This window comes from Grampus griseus (assembly GCF_964374135.1).
Source record: "Grampus griseus genome assembly, chromosome: 4".
NCBI lineage: Eukaryota > Metazoa > Chordata > Mammalia > Artiodactyla > Delphinidae > Grampus > Grampus griseus.
The window spans coordinates 60,945,613-60,967,447 of record NC_138997.1 but is presented as its reverse complement, the minus strand read 5'-3'; the positions used below and the strand labels follow the sequence as shown (position 1 = coordinate 60,967,447).

General features: G+C 34.0%; 1 protein-coding gene across 10 annotated transcripts in view; it reads right to left on the bottom strand.

Annotated features, from left to right (window-relative positions):
* EPHA5 (EPH receptor A5) overlaps positions 1-21,835 on the bottom strand; it is a gene marked incomplete at both ends in the record, with an annotated part of 324,390 nt that overhangs the window by 25,110 nt on the left and 277,445 nt on the right. For all 10 annotated transcript variants that reach the window (XM_082652895.1, XM_082652898.1, XM_082652897.1 and 7 more), the window contains 5 exons: positions 1,485-1,694; positions 3,527-3,588; positions 16,547-16,732; positions 17,448-17,573; positions 20,799-20,866. In XM_082652895.1, coding sequence (XP_082509021.1) covers positions 1,485-1,694; positions 3,527-3,588; positions 16,547-16,732; positions 17,448-17,573; positions 20,799-20,866 — 652 coding nt within the window. The remainder of the gene's footprint in view (positions 1-1,484; positions 1,695-3,526; positions 3,589-16,546; positions 16,733-17,447; positions 17,574-20,798; positions 20,867-21,835) is intronic.

Here is a 21,835-nt window from a genome sequence, read left to right as displayed (position 1 = left end):
GATCATCTATAATTATTACAATTCCTCTTGAAATTGTAATTTGTCGATTACTTTAAACTTCAGCCTAGAAATTTTCTCCTGGTCCTCTGACCATCATATTGGACATCAATATTATCTGAAGTTCCCTTATTGGCTCATCTCTCAATATATGGATTTTCCACAAAGTGCTGCCACACCCCATTTCCCAGGAGTAAGTCTTGAGGGTCTCAGGATCTCTGGCTCCTCTCCCCCTCCCTCTCCACCAGCATGACACATTCACACAGACCTTGACAAATTTACTTTATGCATTTAACTGAGACACCAACCAGTCATGCTGGGAATGGGTTTTTCTATAACCTCAATCTTGTTTAGGCCAAGTTTATTAAATGTAACTCTAATCCCAGGAGAATTCTTAATTGAGGTTTCATTTAACTCAAATAATGACAATAATAATTAGGTCTAGAAGGAAAGGCGTATTCCACCAATTAATTTATTGATTTATTAAGCTGATAATTTGAAGGCTTTGTTTGCTTAGATAAGTCACTCATGATCTTCAGCATAGTATAATCCTTAACTATCCATAAGTCACAATGCAACAATGAAAAAAAAACAGCCTTATAATCTATAGTTTATTGTTAGACTATGAGTAGAAGTAATTTTAAAACGTTGAATTAAATAAGAAAATGTGTAACATCTATCATAAGAATAAGAGATGACAAAAGTATTCTGTATTGAAAAAAAGTTAGCCACATTGTATGGTGAAAAAGATATAATGATAAATTCCTGTCTTCATAAGAAGTTTAAACATTGAGGATATCTTGATGCCCTTCAGAAGATTTAGAATTAAACAAATGTAGTTTATTAAAAGGGATTAAAATTCAAGAAGTGCAATACATAGACTGTCCAGAAAGTTCTGTTGCATCAATTCCCACAGTTTTCCACAGAAAAAACTGTCAATTATACAACAGCAATTCAGGAAGCAATTACTTTGCTGGAAAAGGGTGTTGATTTATGCTAATTATGACAATGTGAATTAGTGACCAATTTTCCATATATGTGAGCTTAACAATTTACATAGTATAAAAGAAATTAGGCATTAAAATACCGCCAGTAATGTTAATATATGTATATATAATATATTTATTGCTTTTAATGCAGGAGATTCTCTCTTTAACTTTTTCTTTTACATTTAATACTCTATATGATTTTATGAGTTGTATCCACTATGAACTCAAACTTTTTATTTTCAGTATCTGCAAGGAAAAAATGAACTACTAAGACTCATAAAGTGAATACTTGGCTTATCTGAATTTAATATTTGAATTTTCTGATATCTAACAAGGAGAGTTATCTGGATTTTTTTAATCCACCTTCCCCTTTTTCTCTCTCTTTTTTCCTATATTGGAGGAATTTCTTTTTTCTTTTTTTTTCTATTTCCTTTAAAATCTTTAAATATTAAAAGTCTCTAGTCTAGTATTTCAGAAATTCATTCTGTTAGCTCTTACCCTAGTGGTGTAGGCTGCTTCAGGATCATCTTCCAGTACCCTGGAAAGCCCAAAGTCAGACACTTTGCACACAAGGTTACTATTTATTAAGATGTTTCTGGCAGCAAGGTCTCTATGCACGTAGCCCATGTCAGAAAGGTACTTCATTCCTGCAGCGATGCCTCTCAGCATACCAACCAGCTGGATCACAGTGAACTGCCCGTCATTTTTCTGTAAAGATTATATAGAAATATTAGTCCTACAACCCCAATCACTAAGGGAAAATATGAAAGGATCTTCCTTCAATCCCCAAATTAATATATACTACTACCAAATTCATATGCAATTTCTATCTGAAGGAGAATGGTAAAAGTTAAGCAATAGATAGTTAACTTGATAATGCGTAACAGTCCTCTGCTCGGTCAAAGCAGATAAAGGCTTTGAAAGCCCTTGACCAAAATCTCACTTATAGTTGCTCTTTTCTGCATTGTAATCCTTTATTCTCAGTCATCAGAGGAGTGTTTTCATCACTTCAACCTAGTGCCTGCCTTGGGTTAACACTGCACATTTTTGAAGTGACTTAAAAGAAGCTGGCTGGTTAGGCATATTGGGGTAAGGAAGAAGTGGCCAGAGGAAGTAAGGGAGAATCTGCAATAGCAGATGGGGGAGGGAGGGACTGAACAATGACCAGGAGAATGTTAGCATTTCTTGGAAGCTTGCTGTCTTTGTCAAGGGCACTGGACTTGGTGCAGACACACAGAATAAGGCTCAACTGATGCTTATTTTGAAATAAAGGAATGATGTGACCTTAAGAGACTGAAGAACTTAAATATATGTATTAGAAATTTGGCAGCAGAATCTGGTAGAGGCTGGAGATTGAAAGGGAAGTTTGCCTTGTCAGTGGACCCCTGTCATATTCAATGCACAGGCCCTTCTTAATAATCGTCATTAATGCCACTATCCCATTACTTTTAATAATAGCAATAGTTGCTATATTGAAAGTGAAAAGCTGCCAGACTACAGGTTTAATCAGGCCTGCAAACATGTTACATTGTCTAGCACATGCTATTTATTAATAAAATGAATTGCCAATGTTTAAAATTTGAAGACTTGCATATTTAAAAATACAATCTTTTCCTAAAATCCAGAAGATCTGACAACATTGGCTATTGTCTGTTATCACATAATGACTCTGCTGGTACAAGTAGTGACTGGCCCTCAGATGAGTTATGAGTCTATTTGACTCTTTCATTAATATAGATGATTTTCATGGACTTTTTAGACATTTTCCTTATTCTGCCTGATATACTTTGAGAGAGTTAAGTACTTTTATTTGTTCTTTTAAAAAAATTTTTGTTGAAGTATAGTTGATTTACAATGTTGTTTTAGTTTTTGCTGTATGGCAAAGTGAATCAGTTACACATATACATATATTGACTTTTTTATAGATTCTTTTCCCATATAGACCATTACAGAGTATTGAGTAAAGTTCCCTGTGCTATACAGTAGGTCCTTATTAGTTATCTATTTTATACATAGTAGTGTAGTGTGTATATGTCAATCACAATCTCCCAACTTATCTCCCCTCCCCCCATTTCCTCCCCTGGTAACCGTAAGTTTGTTTTCTACATCTGTGACTCTATTTCTGTTTTGTGAATAAGTTCAATTGTACCATTTTTTTAGATTCCACATATAAGCGATATCACATATTTGTCTTTCTCTGTATGACTTACTTCAGAGAGAGTTAAGTACCTATAAAAGCTTCTCTTTTTCTCCTTTCCTTCCTTTCTTTCCTCCTTCCTTCCTTCCCTCTTTTATTTTTTTTTTTGGGGGGGGCACATTAACATACACTTAAATAAAACCGTAGAGACACATAATTTGGATTTGTATACATTTTCTGAAGTGGATAATTTTCAAACCAAAGTTAATTTTTGTAGTATAATTATCCTGACTCCAGATATTTCTATTTAAAATTTAGCTTTAAAGTGGCTGGATTTCAACTTCAACATCATGGTCAATATATGAATAACACTTTGAATAGTTACATTTGTCTCATATCTTACCTTTAAAAATGTATCTAAAGAGCCATTTTCCATATACTCTGTCACTATCATCACTGGTTTACCTGAAAAGAACACAGTGGTATAAACTGTTGCTTTTAGATTTTGTACGCTTATCTAGGAAAAGTTTACTTGGAAGTTTATATTGTTGTCCAAATTATATACATCTGTTAAAAAAATAGTCCTTTTTGAGTAGCAAGTAAATTTATGACATGATGATATCTTAGTATATACTAAATTGGGTCAGTGAGAAGAAAGTATCACAAGAATGATAAAGATTGACATTTAAGATTCAAAAACCCATAATTTTCAATACCAAAATCAATTTATGTAGAAAATGAGTTTAAGGATGAATTTTATTTTAATAGAGGTAATGATATAAAGTGCCAAATAATAATATCCAGCAAAGCACTGAAAACATATTCATCTTCCTCACAGTTCTAAATAAAAACTCCTGTCCAGTCTAACTATCCTGTTTATGATCCCTGGAATATATGTTGTATTTTCCAAACTTTATTTCTATGTTCTTATAATTCATTTACTTATGGCTACCTCCCTTTTCCCTCTCTGCCACATACTTATGATCTTTATCAACCCCAATTTTTTCATTCTTCAAAACCCTGTTCTGATTCCTCTTGCTGTCTGGAAACTTCTCTTATAATCATCATACTGATGGATGAGGTCCTCCTCTTTTCATGTCTGATATAAAACTGTAGCTAGATAGACTCTGGAGCTACACTGCTTGGCTTTGTATCCCAGATCAATCACTTATTATCAAGTGATCTTGGGCAAATCAATTCTTATCTCTGTATCTCATTTTTCTCATCTGTAAAACGGAGATATTAATGGCACCTGCCTCATAGAGTTACTGTGAGTATCCACCAAGTCATATTGTTACCCAGGTCACTTAAAATAGTGCTTGTCACTTAGAATTTGCTATGTATTATTATTTTATAAACTTTATCAACTTTGTATCTGTGGGGTTTCATTGCTAGATATAAGTCGACTAAGAGAATAAATCATATTTTATCCCTCATAAAATTATGGCAGTTAGTGTGTAATATGTCTGTGATACAAGATGAAAAATATAAGATCAAAAATCTTTGCCAGGGCTTCCCTGGTGGCGCTGTGGTTGAGAGTCCACCTGCCGATGCAGGGGACACAGGTTCTTCCCCCGGTCCGGGAAGATCCCACATGCCGCGGAGCGGCTGGGCCCTGGAGCCATGGCCGCTGAGCCTGCACGTCCGGAGCCTGTGCTCCGCAACGGGAGAGGCCACAACAGTGAAGGGCCCGTGTACCGCAAAAAAACAAAACAAAACAAAACAAAACAAAAAACCTTTGCTATATGAAAAAATATCTAAAACATGGTTGTTAGTTTTATCACTCCACGCTAACCTCACTATTTTAAAACATGCCCCTTTACTCTTTGATAAAAGTATACTACATACAATTTTAGTGTTAATTTAAACTATTTTTAGGTAAGTAAAAAAAGACCTTATGATAGTAAAATTCTATCTTGTATATCTATTAATTAACTTTTTATATTATAAAGGGAAACAGGGCCTATTCAATTATGAAATGCACTGTAATTAACTTAATGGCATTCTCCAGAAGGGTATCTGTATTTTACTTGAGGAGTGATTCATTCAGGTCATAGAGTTAGAACTTTTATATTTATTCATACAACATTAGTCTGAAATGTAAACAGAGATATAGAAAGTTAGACAATTGAATGAAAAAGAAATAACTAGAAAGAAAAAGGAGTTTTCATTCCAAAATCACTTAAAACTCACTATTTAGTATAATAAGGTAGGTCAGTCTAATTTCTCACTCAGACAATTATCTTCTTTTAAAATACTTTAGAAGCATTATTCTTTGAATGAAATGTGACAAGTAATGCTACAAAGGCAGATGCATTTCTGCTTTGTAAAAGTTATTTAAAAAGGTTGTCTAAAAAATTCATTTGTCATATATTTGTACTATGCCTACGTTAGGTAAAACATCCCATGTGTAGAGAATATACATTGGAGATGTCATTTGATTTGAATTTGGAAGATTGAAAGGGTCACTGGTGTAATAAATGGTGACAGATATTTCAGGAAGAAGAGGCAGCATGGGCCAAGGTATCTTGTCATGAAAGAGTTCATCAAGTTCAAACATGGCTAGAGGGCTGAATTTTGCTTTGTAATTCAGGAAGTGACAGGAGATGAGTTGGGGAATGTTGATTTTTAAAACTGACTGGAAATACAATACCTTAGTTAGAAAAAAAAGAATGACTCGTTGTATTTGTAAATGGCCAAGACAACATAACAGAAAAAAGGATTATAACTGCATTTTCTCCTTACTATGGCTGTAATCTAAGTTCATGAATTGAGATATGCTTCCAATTTAACTTCATTTTAATGATGCCACACCCATTTTAATGGTCCTCAGACAAACTCTAAATAGACAAAATTTTGCTTTAGGCCCTTTTGGTCCCATTCTTACATCCTAGAGCCTATTTCTGGCTTTTATTAATGTTGAAGCCCCTTTTCCTTCAAAAGTCCAGAATTAATATGCTTCCCCAAGGGTGACAGCCAAAATATTTGATAACTGCTTTGGCACAGGGACCTACATGTCTGAAGTTCAACCAACCGTAATGCTGGAATATCAGAACGTCCTGGTGTACCAGACATCACCTCTTCATCTGCCTGATTTCAGGAATTCAGAAGTACCCAGAGATGAAGCTGAGTAGGCATATAAAAGGGTAACCCTGGCTTCAGCTTTTTATCAAATAGCATGGGAGTATTTCAATAAATTTACAGCTAATAGAGCCAAAAAATATGTATTTGCTGAACACCAGCCCTGATCAAATTAGGAAAAGGGCTACATTTTCTAGAATCAGCCTGTGTTTCTAGGAATATGTCCTGTGTAGATCTGACTCTCACTTACAGAAATCCATTGAGGGAGTTGTCATAGTTTAATTGGAATTGGAAGAACTGAATTCCAGCAGATATCCAGAGAATATAGTCTTAGCTTTCCCTCATTGGTACCTCTCAGCTCCTACCACATGAGCAGATGCCTTGTCCCTCAAAGTGAAGGCCTAATCAATGTCTACAATTATCTACTCTACCCCAAGCCTTTTATTATTACAGCACTTCTATATTACTACTTCAAAACCTTCAGTTTCCTTCTATTCTCTTTTTCTAGAGAACAGAAAACTTTTTCTCAGTTTCTTTCTCTTCTCTCTGTCTATCCTCTAATTTTTTAGACCCTCTTCTTACAGCTATGGGTTAGTGTTAAATATTTACTACTCCTCACCCAAGGTCTCCTGAGCAGGAGTTGGATAAAATCCCTATGTAAAAATACCTCTTTCTTGGGTAAATTTGTTCCTTAAATTCAACCCAGATTCACTGAGCTTAGACGAAAGAATTCATACTCTAAAGAGAATGACTGATCAGAAACTTTATTGATATTGAATAATATATATTTGGAAAGAAAAAGTAATTGCTTTTTAGGGAGATCTGCACCTGGTATTCCTCCTGTAAGATTTTTTTTTAGTATTCATCACTTAGCTTTAAAAGTCAGATTCATTATTTATGATAGTGTAGGTTTTGAAAAATATGATAGGGACCTAAAACACCTCTTTTATTTCAGAAAATGGGGGAAAAGCAATTAAAATGCATGTTTGCAAACAAGCATGATCTTCTTTTGTTGACAAGAATAAGACAATTCAGGACTCATTTGATTATTTCTCATGCTTAAGCCATTTTAATGATAATTATATTTAGTTTGGCATATGTTTTGTCTCAGTTCCTGCTAGCCTGCAAAAATGACATAGCATTAATTAATGTGGCTTTACTCTAACCATTGTAAATTCAATAAAATGGTATAAATCATTTTCCATTATCCAGCTTGAAGTACAGACAAAGAGTAAATCTGCCAATAATTTTGAAAGCATATTATCAAAAATCAATATAAAAAGAGCTCATAAAGCATGTCAAAACATGATTTTAATCACAGAGTAGAGTTTTTACATTACTTCATAATATTTACTGAGGGCCCAGTGCAGGCAGAGTCTAAGTAGTAATAGAAACACATTATTTGTGGAATTCACCAACCTCATATTTCATCATTTGGTATTGATAATCATAAAAGAACTACAGGTTATTGATATACTGAGTGCCCACTTACAAGGCATGATGTTATTTTTAATTGTAATCAAAATTCTATAACAGTGATATTACAAAAGACTCTTTTCAGAGAAAGAAAAGTGAGGCTTAAAATGATTCAATATATTACCTGAGTTGATTAGTGCAAGTCGTATAAGAAACAAAGTTGGGAATCAAATTCATGTCCACCTGACTATAAAAGTTGTTTTCCTTCCCTCCATACTATGACGCCTATAATTTCCAAATATTTATTTTAAATTTTAAATTTAACTTTAAAATCTCACAAATATTTAGTCTTTTGTGATAATATAAGTTTGATAATCATGACTATGCCATACCAAACTATTCATGCATTAATGGCAGATCTGGTAGGGTTTCAGTTGCTTTCAACAAATAATATGTTTTTATGTATGATCATTACTTATATATGCTCCAAGCGTTTGAAGTGTTCGATAGTGAAGTGGATAGGTCTTGGATTCCACTTATATGAAGTATCTAAAGTAGTCAAACCCATAGAAACAGAAAGTAGAATGGTGGCTGCCAGTGGCAGGGGGAGGGGGAAAGAAGGAATTACTGTTCAATAGGTATTAAGTTTTAGTTATGCAAGACAAAAAGTTTCTAGAGATCAGCCATACAACATTGTGCTTACAATTAAAAAAACTGTATCTACACTTAAAAATTTAATAGGGTAGATATCATGATATGTGGGTTTTTCTTACCACAGTAAAACAAAACTGCATTTGCTTCCTTAGTAAGTGATTTTTTTGGTGCTAATGTCCAACAAAATCCAAGAGAGAAGAGAACACGCCACTTCTGGTAAAGCAGTCTTTTTTCACAAGCTCTCTCACAGTTAGGTGAGACAAACTTTGGGGAGTGTTGATTTAGTCCTTGCTTTTCAGAGCATGGCCTATGACAAGTGGCATAGCTATCACCTGAGAGCTTGCTGGAAATGCAAAATCTCAGTGCCCAATCCAATCTATTAAAACAGATTCTGCATTTTAGCAATATCCTCAGAGGCACGTTGTATTTTGAGAAACACTGAACTAGGCTACATCACAAGAGTTGCAACTAAATCTGGGCTTATTATTTTATTTGCATTGGTACTACCTGCTTTTCTGAAACCACGAGTGCATCAAAAAACACGTGGTACCACTTAAGGGTATAAGGGAGCATTTGATTTAGAAACATCACAATTCACTGGAAAACAACTGTCACTGGTTTCTCTTACAAACATTTTACAAGATTTGTAAATAATTAAAAGTAAGCCTGTGCTTATACTTATATATCTATAGTTTTATTTCACTACGGCATTCTATTTGGGTTGTATTCCATTTAGTACATTAACACTTGTAGCTGTTTGAAATTACTTTTATTTTTACTCCAAGGGAAGCTTGGAATAAGAAATATCATGATTCAATTATTAATGGTTAATGGTCACCCAGAAAATGGGACCCTGTGCTTGTAGTAGGAATAGATAATGCTTATCAAGCGGGGGAATGTGAAGGGAGGATGAAGTATGGGGCAATCAGAACTTAGAAAGGTACTCAGATATTTTAATTCCATTATGACCCTTATTTATTGGTTAACACTTTAGGGAAAACTACTTTTAAAATTATGTAATTTTAATTTTAGGAAAGACTATAAAATCAAAAGCCTCTATACCTTACCTGAAATGGAAACACCAAATGTTTCTATTAAATAGAAATTCCAAATTTTCCATAATATCCTCTTTTATTTCAGATTGTTTATATTGATATACACTTTCTCATTAGCTGCTCATTTCTCAAATTAAAAATAAATTAGAATTGCTTTGACATTAGCAAAGGTGGATAATTACTTGTGGAGTCAGCAGTGATCGACTTTGCAGAGGAGCTAAGCAATCTAAGAATTAACAATGTGACAGCTTTGTTTTATTAGTAATGAAAATGACTTTAAAAACACAAGGTTTAATTTACTAATAATCAATCTTTGAGCCAGTAAATCTCTGTTTCTATAGATATATATCTTTCAGGTGAGTAGAATTTAGATTTTATCAGAAAAAGCCCTTGTAAATATCTAATAAATATCTTATGTTTATTTATTATACCTTTCTCTATGCCCTCATAATGAAAAACTAGTATCAAATTAATGAGCTGGCTTCCATTTCTACTGCCGTGTTAAATTTGTTTATTTCCATCATGGTTTATCACTGATAATGGCTCATAGAATTGTTTCCTTTTGTGAAAGGGAAGATATAAAATTCAAGCTTATTCATACTGCAAACATTTTCATTTATACTTCTCAGAATCCAATCTTACACACAACATCTGCAATTGGGTGCTTATAAGCCTCTCAAAAGTAACGTGTCCAAAACGGAACTACTGATTACCAACCACAATCTTGCTCCTCCTGGAATTTTCCCCATAACTGACAATTCCTTTCTTCAAGGTACTCAGGACAAATAATTTATAATTATCATTGACTTCTCTTTTTCTCATATTCCACATCTAATCCACAAGAAGACTTACTGTGATTGCCTTCAAAATATCTATAGAATTCAGCTACTACTCACCATCTTGTTAGATTACTACCCTGATCTAACCCATAATGAGGTGTGAATAATGACAGTAGTCTCCTCCCTGTCTCCCCATTTCAACACTGGCTTCTACCATCTTTATTCAACACAGCATCCTGACTGATCCTGTTAATGTAGAAATAAGATTCTATCACATCTTGGCTCCAAGGCTCAGAATAAGAGGCACTCTTTGCAGGGACCAAAGTGTTCATATACTGTCTATTCTCCTATTAAATCTTCAAGTTAAGCTCTTACCAGACTCCTCTCATTCATTCCACTGAAGCAACGCTGGCCTTGTTTTTTCTTGAACATTCTATGCAAGTTCCATTCGAGTCTTGCAGGTTCTTCTTTCTACAACGCACTGCCTGCCCCCAGATATCTGTAAGGCTCACACCTTCACTTATTCAAGCCTTATCAGAGAGGCCTTTCTCTAAATAAAATAGAAACCACCAACCCTCAATAGAAACAATCCATAATCTCCTAACTTAGCTTTACTTTTTTCATTTAATATATTATAAATGTATTTGTTCAATTAGTTTTTCTCCCCTACCCAAAGGTAAGCTCCATAAAGGCAGGAAATCAGTCTGTTTAATCTCTGCTGTATCCCACTGATGAATAGGAATAGACATGTATTAGGTGATCAATTAATACCTTTTGAATAAATAAATGTTTCTTGTCAAGTGTATACCAAATAATAAAAATGAGGTTAGTAATGTACACTGTAAGAGCTTGGGTTTTGGAGTCGTGCAGAACTGCTTTTAAATCTGGTATTATCCTATGCTAGTTTTATGATATTGGATAAGGTATTTAACCTCCTTAAGGTTAATTTTTCCTATCTGTAAAATGAGAACAAATACTAATGTCTACAGGATAGCATTATTGTGCAGATTAAAGAAGATAATATATAAAGAACATTAACTTAGCACATACTTAAAGTAATATTAATTATTAGTAGTAGTTATAACTTATATTTATATGTAAGATCCTGTGAAAAGATCCTCATGCAATTTTCTTCATATGCATTTTAATTATTTTTCCTAAAACACCCATAGTTTTATAGAACAAAGTTGCTTAAATTAAAATATAAATTGTATATCACTCTAACTCATTTTAACTGTTTAGATAACTGTAATTTAGTCATTGATTCATTTACTATCATTCATGTCTTTTAAAAAAGTTTTGAAATTCCCTAATGTGTCCGGCCCTGTGACAGATACTAGGGGTGCTGTAAACATATATCAATTTCAAGAAGTTCATGGTGTAGTAAGGACAGAACATGTTGAGAGATAACTATGATACAATGGACAATATGACAAAGTGCAGAGAAATGCAGCTAGAGTTTGTAAGATTGTCTCTGGCTGAGAATTCATTCATTCAACAAATACATGAAATGCTACACATGCTGAGCACAGATCTAGGAACACACAGGTGAGCAAAATAAAACAAATGTAGAACTGGGATGCTTTCCTTTATTCAGCTATTCAACATTATTGAGTGGCCTACTCTATGCCAGGCAGACACTGAGGATGGAAGGAAAAATGAAGAGAAATGACACTGATCTTATGGAGAAGGTCACATTTGAATTAAACTTGAAGGTCAAGTAGAACTGAGGAAAGTGGAGAGGACATGCTAGGGCAGAATGAAGTATCTCCAAGGGCAGAACAAGAACTAGGTAGAGTTTTCTGGAAAGGAAATAGTGTAATATGGAGATATGGCCAAATTATATCAAGTTCAGTATCAAAGTATATGTATTTTGCTTGATTTGTTTGCTCCTGGTGATGAAGCAAGAGAGGAAATTGATTTAGTAAAATGTATGGAATGGACTAATATCCACTGGAAAATACCAAAATGGAAAGACTAGTCTGAAGATTGTTGGAATAGCCCTGGGTCATATATAATAAGGGCCTGTAAAATAAAATGGACTTTTACAGGATAGAATGAAATACTATATTTGAAAGATAATTACAAATTTATATAAGTCAGAATTATCTGACAATTTAAATAATCAATTGCCATTGAATGTGTTATTTCCTCAGACATGGAAAGAAAAACAGGGAGACATTTCTTTAATTTTTCTCTAATATTTTGTTTAAATTTATTAATTTTACAGGAGAACTAAGTTTATTTGTATATTATCCTAGATTAAGAAATATAAGTATGAATATTTAAATAGAAATATACATATTTCAATAGAAATATTATATAACTATAAATATTTCAATAGATATATTTATATAACTACATTGTATAAACTACATTACATAATTATATTATATAAATATTTATATAACTATAAATATTTCAATAGAAATATTCCTTTGGTCAATTTTTATAATATTTCCATGGGTGGAAAAAATAAATCTTAAAGAACTAAGGCTGTGCTGCAATGGAAAAATTATTTTTCCACTTCTAAATTTTATTCCTGAATCTATTTGAATTGTAAAAGCTGGCTCTATGTATGTTACATTAAAGCATCATGCATTGTGAATGAGTCAATTAAGCCAGGACCTGTGGGTTTCTTACGTCATTTGTCATAAGTCTCTCTAGAATATATATTTATTTATGATGTCTCCTGTTTAACCACAAATCACAGAAGGAATTTGAATGAGGCCCCATATTTCTGTCACGAAAGGCAGTGATAGAGGAAGGAGGAAGGTTCGTGATGGCACCACCCAGAGGAGTGCTACTTCAGACTCCCCACCTCAGCTTCAATCAAAACAATCACAAGATTTAGTTGCACTTATGTCTCATTATCTGTGTGCTGCAGGTTGAGAATAACTGCTGAATAAATTAGCATCAGATCAGATAACATGAAATTAAGGACACAAATAAAGTGAATTGCAACATGGTACATTAAAAACAAGTTGAAGACTTCCTAAGTTGAACATCAAGAGCTACATTTATTAAGGGGAAATACAGTTTCAATTCAAACAGAAAAAAAAAATAAGACAAAGAAGTATTTTAAATATTTACATTTTGCTTTACCTGTATGTGTAACTTCACCGCAGCAACATCAAACAGAATATTTGATTAGAAGACTGGAAATTTAAAGTCTGTATTTTCAACCACAGCCCTGTTTTTTAGACTAGACTTTACAGAATTTAAATATGATCATTTGCTGATAATGGCATTTGCTTCTTAAAATAAAGGTCTCAAGTGCATATAAAATGGTCTATGACAAATTTAGTTGTTTTACTATGAGAAGTTTAGTTGTCTTATATTGCTCAGTCAGGACCCATTCACATAAAACAAATTCTGTAATAAATTAGAGATCTATAAAAGTAGGTGACTACTGGCTCTAATAATTTTGGGATCTTGTCTCCTAATATCTGATGATATTTGATGAATTCACCTAAACAGATTAAACTAAATACTACTATAACTACCTACAAATTTGTTCACACACACACAAATATATCTTAATTTAATCTGCATAAAATTTTTATAAGGCAGGTATGATTTTTTTCTTTTTTGTGACATTGAGGCTCAGAGTGCTTAACTAAAGTGACCATAGATTGGTTTTAGGTTTAAGTGTAATGGGTTTACATAAATATTTAGGACATAATCTGTTTCTTCAAGGAGCAGACTTTTTTTTTCTTCATGGAGCAGACTTTTTTAGCTAGGGAGCTAAAAATATATGCAGAGGAGACAAAATTAAATGAAAATTTGAATAAGAGTTTTGGACAAAGGAGGGAACATTACTGACAGTTGCAAAAATCCTTATACAGGTACAGTGTTCGAAAGAAGGAGTGATTATTTCAGGGCTAAGTGATGAGGAATTATTTCATGGAGGTGATAGAATTTGAATAAGATTTTGAAGGGATTGAAAAGGTAATTAAGTTTCAGAGGAAGAGGCAATGTAGGCAGGGCAACATATCAATTAAAATGGATTAGGAATGAAATGGATATAGAGGAGTTCAGAGCACAGGAAGAGAAATAAATGGAAAAGTAATAACCATGTGTTTATTAATTACCTACTCTGTGTCATGCCCATTTAAACTTTACCTGTATTAATTCATGTCACCTTCCCAACATCACTGAGGCATTCTTACCCCATGTCATTAGCGAGGAAACTAAGGTTCTGAATGTATAACCAACTTGTGCAAAGTCACATAGTAGTTTATGGCAGAAGCAAAATGAAAATTGGTGGCTAGAGCCATAGCCCATGTTCTTGACCATTATGCAGTACTGTTTTCCATGATCATAATAGTGATCTGGCACTCTTCTACACATTACAGCTTAACTCATTACAGGATGGATTGGCTGTCTACATATAGGCATTAGTTTTACATATATCCTGGGTAAGAGGAACTCATGGTCCTAGTTTATTTGAGGAAGTGAAACTTAGCAGTCATATTATGGATGAAAAGAAGACATGAAATATATCAAATATTTTGCATCCTATTATTACTATGACTATCATTAAGAAGTATGTTTTATATTAGATAATACCTTTCCGGCATAGGAAATAATTTTACTCAATCATTGTTATAATTCTTGTTCCCATAGTATCTAGCCCAGCACATGCTATCACTAATGTCCTTTCAAAGTCCTTCCCCTCAGATAGAGTATAGTCCCGTTCAAATTCTGATTTCATTTTATTGTACCTGTGACCATCTCCCTCACATCATATTCTCACTTAAAATATTCCTCCCCATTCATCATAGGGCATGATTTTGTAAAATATTTTAATTTATTTCATTCCTTCAAAAAATATGTATTTTCTTTGTCTCTCACCTGCGTTGTGTCCCTGCCTCTTACCTATTTTTAGGCATGTACTCAACTGGGGGAAAGAAACACATCTAAGTTTTTTTTTTTTTTTTTTTTTTCCTTAATAGATCTTTATTGGAGTATAATTGCTTCACAGTACTGTGTTGGTTTCTGTTGTACAACAAAGTGAATCAGCCATATACATACATATGGGCAGAGGACCTAAATAGACATTTCACCAAAGAAGACATACAGATGGCTAAGAGGTACATGAAAAGTAACACATCCAAGTTTGAAGAAGCCCACATGGCTGCAGGTAATTTTATTCCTATGCTACATTCCCCTATGGGCATTCTTACTGGAGATGTGTATCTCTTTGAGACATGGAGAAAAACAATCTCCCAGCAATACAGGCTGATTCAAAAGTTCTGCCAATCATCAACATGATAATTTTAGCTAAGGTATTTTTCTTCTGTGTTCTCATCTGTGACCTACTGTGAATGAATCATGATTTGGGAATTAACTGGTTATAAACCAGTAATTTTTTTGGTTGTTGTTTCTTTTGTTCCTCTTTATTGGGAAAAAGTTTTTATTGTTGTTGTTTTTGTTTTGTTTTCCATATTTAAAAGCTAAATGGCATAAATGGATATCCAATAAATTTAAATTACTTCATCGGTTGAGAACATTTATTGAACATACATTGCTGCTATGCACATTTGGCAATATATAACTTAAAACTTGATTAACAGCAAATGGAAGTTGAACCAGTGCTTGAAAAAAGTCTAAAGCGTGTTCCTTGCCAAATGTTTCAGACGATTTTACAAAGTGGTATGAAGTGTATGAGGTATAAAGGAAGGAAAAAGATACATAGGAATGGCAAAGAAAAAATGGATTAAAAGAAAATAAAGGCCTCAGTTATGTGTCACATAAATACTTTATTGAGTGACTGAAGAATTATTTGAAATCCTTATATTGGGAAGCTCAACACATAACCACATTTACAAGACACTAACAAGAATCTGAGAGATGTGAAATTCCAGACATATCTGAGTAAAAACAGGATTTCCTTTAACAAAATAATTAGTCTCAAGGAACTTTCCCAGTCTTCTGAGGCAATTGCTTTCCTTAGAACTATTAAAATATCTCAATGAAAAAAATCAATAAAAGAAATACATCTGGCTATAAAAAAAACCACTTAAAAGGTGGTGGGCATCTATGGTTACAGTAATCCTATTAAATGCTAAACATCAATGCCTCAATCAAAACTTTGAAGTTAATATTTCATTAGGATAAAAAGTGAAAGAGCCAAGAGGAAAAAAAATTGATACTTTTACTGCTCCTTTTATCTGGATACATTTTCTCTGGTGCTGAATTCATAGTAAGTGAGTTAACACAAATATTTCAAATAATAAATAGAAATTCGGGTTCACTGAAGATCAGCTTTGACAAGAATCTACTAAAATATAGGACAAATACTATTAATATTAGGGAAATTGTTAATCACATTATGGCCAGTTTTCTCTTTAGCCTGAAATTAATAATAATCTAATAGAAGAAATTCAGATATTTATGATCACACACAAATGCATAATTTGCCATTGTACTTACTTTTGGTCACAACACCTTCTAAGTGAATGATGTTAGGATGGTCAAACTGCCCCATGATACTTGCTTCACCCAGGAAATCTCTGCGTTGCTTTTCAGTATAGCCTACTTTAAGGGTTTTAATTGCCACAGGTAATTCTCTTTTTCCTGGAAGTTTCAAACGTCCGCTACAAACTTCACCAAATTCACCTTGTGATAAAGATATAGAAAACACAGAAACTCATTACAAATCCCTACTCTAACAGTAGTCTAAAGTTCTCTTAGAATAGTAAGCTTTAGATAAAACAGAGTTGAAAGGGAGTCAAACTTCCTTATCTATGTTAAATTAATGGTGCATTGGGAAAAATCATTTACAGGTGATCGTAAGACACATTGGGGGCTATTAGTTTCATCACTCTCACCTACAGAAACCTTAATGGAAACATTAGAAAGAAATTAAAAGCAACTGACTGAAAATCACTTCCTTCTTCCTTGCTTTCTACTCTAGCAGTGGCACTAATGAGAAAAGAAAAAAGAAAAGGGCCATAGCAGGACAAAAAGGAAACAGTCTTAAGGAAGAGATGATTCATAAGTAGAATAATTGGGTGCTTGAATTTTGTAAATACTTTTGGGTATTAAAAATTATATATATTATATATGAAATATAATAAACAGTAGATGGTGCAAAACACTATGTTTGAATATACATTTTTGCTGGTTTGTTTTTTTTCATAAACCAAACATTTGTTGGTTTAAGTATGAGCTAGGCAGAAGGTAATATTAAAATATGGTCAATTATATACCACCTTGAAAGCAAGTCAATTACAAAGGATTAAAAACATTCTGAGTTAGATCAGGACATTGATATATTACATGTTACAATATAAACACAAGTTAAAAGTCCGAGTTAAACACACCGTCTTACCGGCTCCAATAACTCTTTCAATGGTGATGCATGAAGCTTCTATCTCCTTGGCGAATTCATGGACAGCTTGATTGGGATCCTCATAGGTGTGTGGATCAATATAAGTTCTTACTCCTGGAAGTTTAACTGTAAAAATAAATGGGCATTACAATCGAAGTGCTTGTGATGGATGAGTGAAATTATAAACGTTATTAATGTACAACTATGGCTTAAATCCCCAATTCCTAGAAGTGACAGAGCTGCAAGGACAGACCCTCTCCTGAATTATAGAAGTCATTTGTACAGCTCTCAGTTTTATAATTTTAGAAATCTGGATTGTTGGCATGCACAAGAAGAAGTGCATATGTGATGACGTATTTGAATAAGGACATCTTTCAACACTAATGTTCAGGAGTCAGTCTCTGAGGCAAACTAAGACACTTTTGTTTACTAAACTGGACAATGAAATACTACTGGTTTAGTTGTTGGTTTGTTTTCTTATGCTTTCCTTAAAATCTCATCACGGATGATTAGTTTAGGTTTTACAAAAATAATTTAAAATAACTTTTCTGGTGCTTTGGTCCTATAAGACTGACAAAGAAGTCAAGAAGAAAAGAGAAATTCACTCTACTGTTGCTGCAGGGCATTATGCAAGTCTCTTATGCTCTATGAGCCTCAGTTTCATCACATTTTAAAGGCTACCAATATTACCCTCACAGTATTTTTTGATGATAAATAACATTAAATAAGATAGTACTGTGAAAATGGACTCAAAAATGCTTTGCAGCATGAATTATGGCTTTCATGATTTTGACTTTCATGGTCATGGCAGACTGACAAAAACAAAAAACCTTCTTTTTGTCATTTACTTGGCAAATCAACTCGCACTGTACTGTTTATTAAAAAATGAACATATTAAAATAATAATAAAATTAGAACCCATTTAGGCAGATTTGTTTTTAAATTTTTTATTATTGGAAAATCTTAGTTACTCAAAGGTAGAAAGAATTGTTTAATGCGTCTCCATGTACCCAGTTTAAAACTGTTATCAATTCATTAGATAGACATTTAGTTAATGATTTTGAAGGAAGGGATTTTGTAAATTTCTTAGACTTAATTTGTCCCATCCTCTTTTTCTTTAGAAGTTTATAATCAGTATGAACAATAATATCAGAAAATCATATTTCCTATAGTAGTTCTCACTACGTTAATCACATCTGAGAAAAAAAGGCAAAAGTCTTAGGAACTTTTCATTCTGGGTTATTTGGTAAAAGGATTATAAAATAAACATCTTGATTTTATAAAGAGCAGAACCTCAAACTATCTGCTACTCATGCTTGTGATTAATAGTTCGTCTAGCTTCAGAGTTTTAAAAAACATTTTGGCATGGGAGGTGACTGAAACCCATACCAGGACTGACTTGTAGGGTCATCAGCTCTCTGCTTTGACTGTGATATGGTTGGAATGGGGCTAAAGTCTCCATGTTTCTTGGTGTTTCTATTTTATTTATCTTCCACCCTTGTTCTGTGGGTTCTTTATCTTGAAGGACACAGATAACAGGCCACGGAGTCTAATATGTTTGCTTGAACAGCCTTTTGGCAGTTTTCAACTTAGTTTTCTGGGAAGACCAGAAAAAAGCCCACCAGTGATCCAGATTGAGGTGGGCATCCTAGCTACGAGACTGTGAACGTTTGGGTGGGTTTCTTCCCTTTGGGGTTTCTGTTTCAGTAAAATGAGGCTTTTTGGTATAGTGATATAGTGGAGAAAATACAGCCTTAAGAGTAGAAGAGACCAGTAAAAAAGACCAGTGTTTGAATTTCCTCTCCATGGTTTTTATATTTCTCACCTGTAAAATGGGTTGTTTCAAGAAAAAAGTTATTTTAAAGCACCGGGGGCAGTGGCTGGCACATAGCCAAGTGCTCAATATATTGTGGCTACTCTTATGATCAAAATGAGGAAGCTGCAAGCAGAAAAATAGGCAAGAGAAATGGATAGGTAATTCACTCACTAAGAAATATAACTGGCCAGGAAGTGTATACTCAACCTCACTTGTACCACTGTTTTTGCTCATCAAATTGACAAACATAAAAATATACATAATATCCATTGGTGAAAGTTTAAGCAAATGGGCATTCTCCTATACTGTTCATAAAGCCTCTTCTGAGGTAGTTTTGGTAATATCTATCAAATTTTAAATGCATTGCTCTTTTTTTTAAAAAATTAATTTTATTTATTTTTGGCTGTGTTGGGTCTTCGTTGCTGAGCAGGCTTTCTCTAGTTGCGGCGAGCGAGGGCTACTCTTCGTTGCTGTGCGGAGGCTTCTCACTACGGCGGCCTCTCCTGCTGCGGAGCACGGGCTCCAGGCGCACGGGCCTCAGTAATTGTGGCACGTGGGCTCGGTAGTTGTGGCTCGTGGACTCCAGAGCACAGGCTCAGTAGTTGTGGCACACAGGCCCAGTTGCTCCGCGGCATGTGGGATCCTCCCGGACCAGGGCCCGAACCCGCGTCCCCTGCATTGGCAGGCGGATTCTCAACCACTGAGCCACCAGGGAAGCCCCTGCATTGCTTTTTAACTCAGCAATTTTGTTTCTAGGTATCTGTTATATATAAATATACACATGAGTATACAAACATTTATTGAACTATTGTTTTTAATAGAACTGGAACAATATATTATAGAACATTGTAGTATGATCCTATTTATGTTAAGAAAGATAACTGAGTGTGTGTATTTTATAAATGTATAAAAAGAGGTCTGGGAGGATATACTTCATAAGATTACTTTTAGGGAACGGAGTAAGATTGAGGGATAAAGAGAAATTTTTACTTTATATTCTTTATTCTTCCCATTTAGGCAGATTTTTAAAGCTCATTATTAAAACTTGATTTTCTGCATTTCTTAAAAGTGTAGTCTTTTTCAAGTCATTTGAACCAAGGTTGCTGCTACAGGATGTCCTCAGGGAAATTCCTACCAAAATGTTAGAAAAAGAAGAAGAAATTTATTCATTTAATCTGGTGGTGTTATTTAATGACATATTTCTACTGACTGTTGCTAGGAATTAGAACTGGCCTGGAAATTTGGTTCGAAATATAATAACTTTTTATATTAAGCAAAAAGTTTTTATTTTAATGATTGTAATGAAAGTATGCTTTAAAGAATTGAAAAAGCCATCCAGCTGTTGCCTAGGGTCAGCAGGCAGCACCACAAGCCCATACACTTTAGAGGAATGTAACAAAACACTTACACTTTACACTTTTTATCCCAATATTTTTGGTCAGTTATTACAAATCTCTAGCCTGAAAAGAAGCCAAAATAACAATAAAGTGTCCCCTACTTTGTTTTATCTTGATTTTTTTTTACAGTTTGCTTACTGTGCCCATTATGAAAATGCATCTTTTCCTCTTCTGGATCTTGTTTTGCTTTGCTGTAACCACACCGCCTGGAACAGAGTAAGCTATGATTAGTCACATCTCCAAGTGGTGAATCACATCCAGCCCAGAAGCAAGCAACACAGTTGAAATGATTGCAACCTTAAGTGATTTTCACACCAGCAATATGAAATAACACCAATACTCTTTTGTATGAATCGTATTTCCTCAGCTAGTATCCCTCACTCTTGCCCAGATTTCACTGAGAAGTCTGAAGCTCTCCAAACCTATTTTTAAACATGACTTCACCATATACCATACACCAGACATTTCTCTGTTCCCTTTTTCTTTTACTGTTTTTTTTGCCACCTCAGAGGCCCCTGCCTTTTCTCAGGATGAACTGTCCCAAATGTCTCTGATTCAAAAGTCTCCTCCTTTCAGCGCCTTACTTCATTATTCTGTTTTATTTATTTCTCTTGTTTTGGAGTCTTTAGTGTCTCCACTGGTTTCCTGTCAATCTATCCATTTCCATCAATTTAATGAATACATCTATCCCTCTGGTTTTATTCTTTTGAGAGTTATACTGTTATTCCCTGTGGATTTATTTTCTAGGAATATTCCACTGGCATTCAAACTCAATAGATCTGAAAAAGAAAAGAGTATCTTTTTCTTGACTTTCAGTCTTGATCTGCTGCCTTCTTTTCCTCTTAATAACATTTTCATGGCTTTGGTACCTTAAGATCAAAGCCCTGTTCTCGTGTACCTCACAACAAATTAGTTGCCAAATCCCAAGCATTATATAACATAAAAGTCTTATGATCCACCTCTTCCATTTCACTAGCTCTACCTCTTCTTCAATTAAGGTCTTGCTGTTTTTCATTTGGGTTACTATCAGTGCCTCTGAACTGATGCCCCTGCATTCTATAACTGTTTTCCTAAACTATACTAGACATGGCTGTAGCCAAATTGCCATAAGTATGGTACTTTTCTATTGTGTTAGCTCTCTTCTGCAAAGTCTTCAATAAAATAATAAGGTAAAG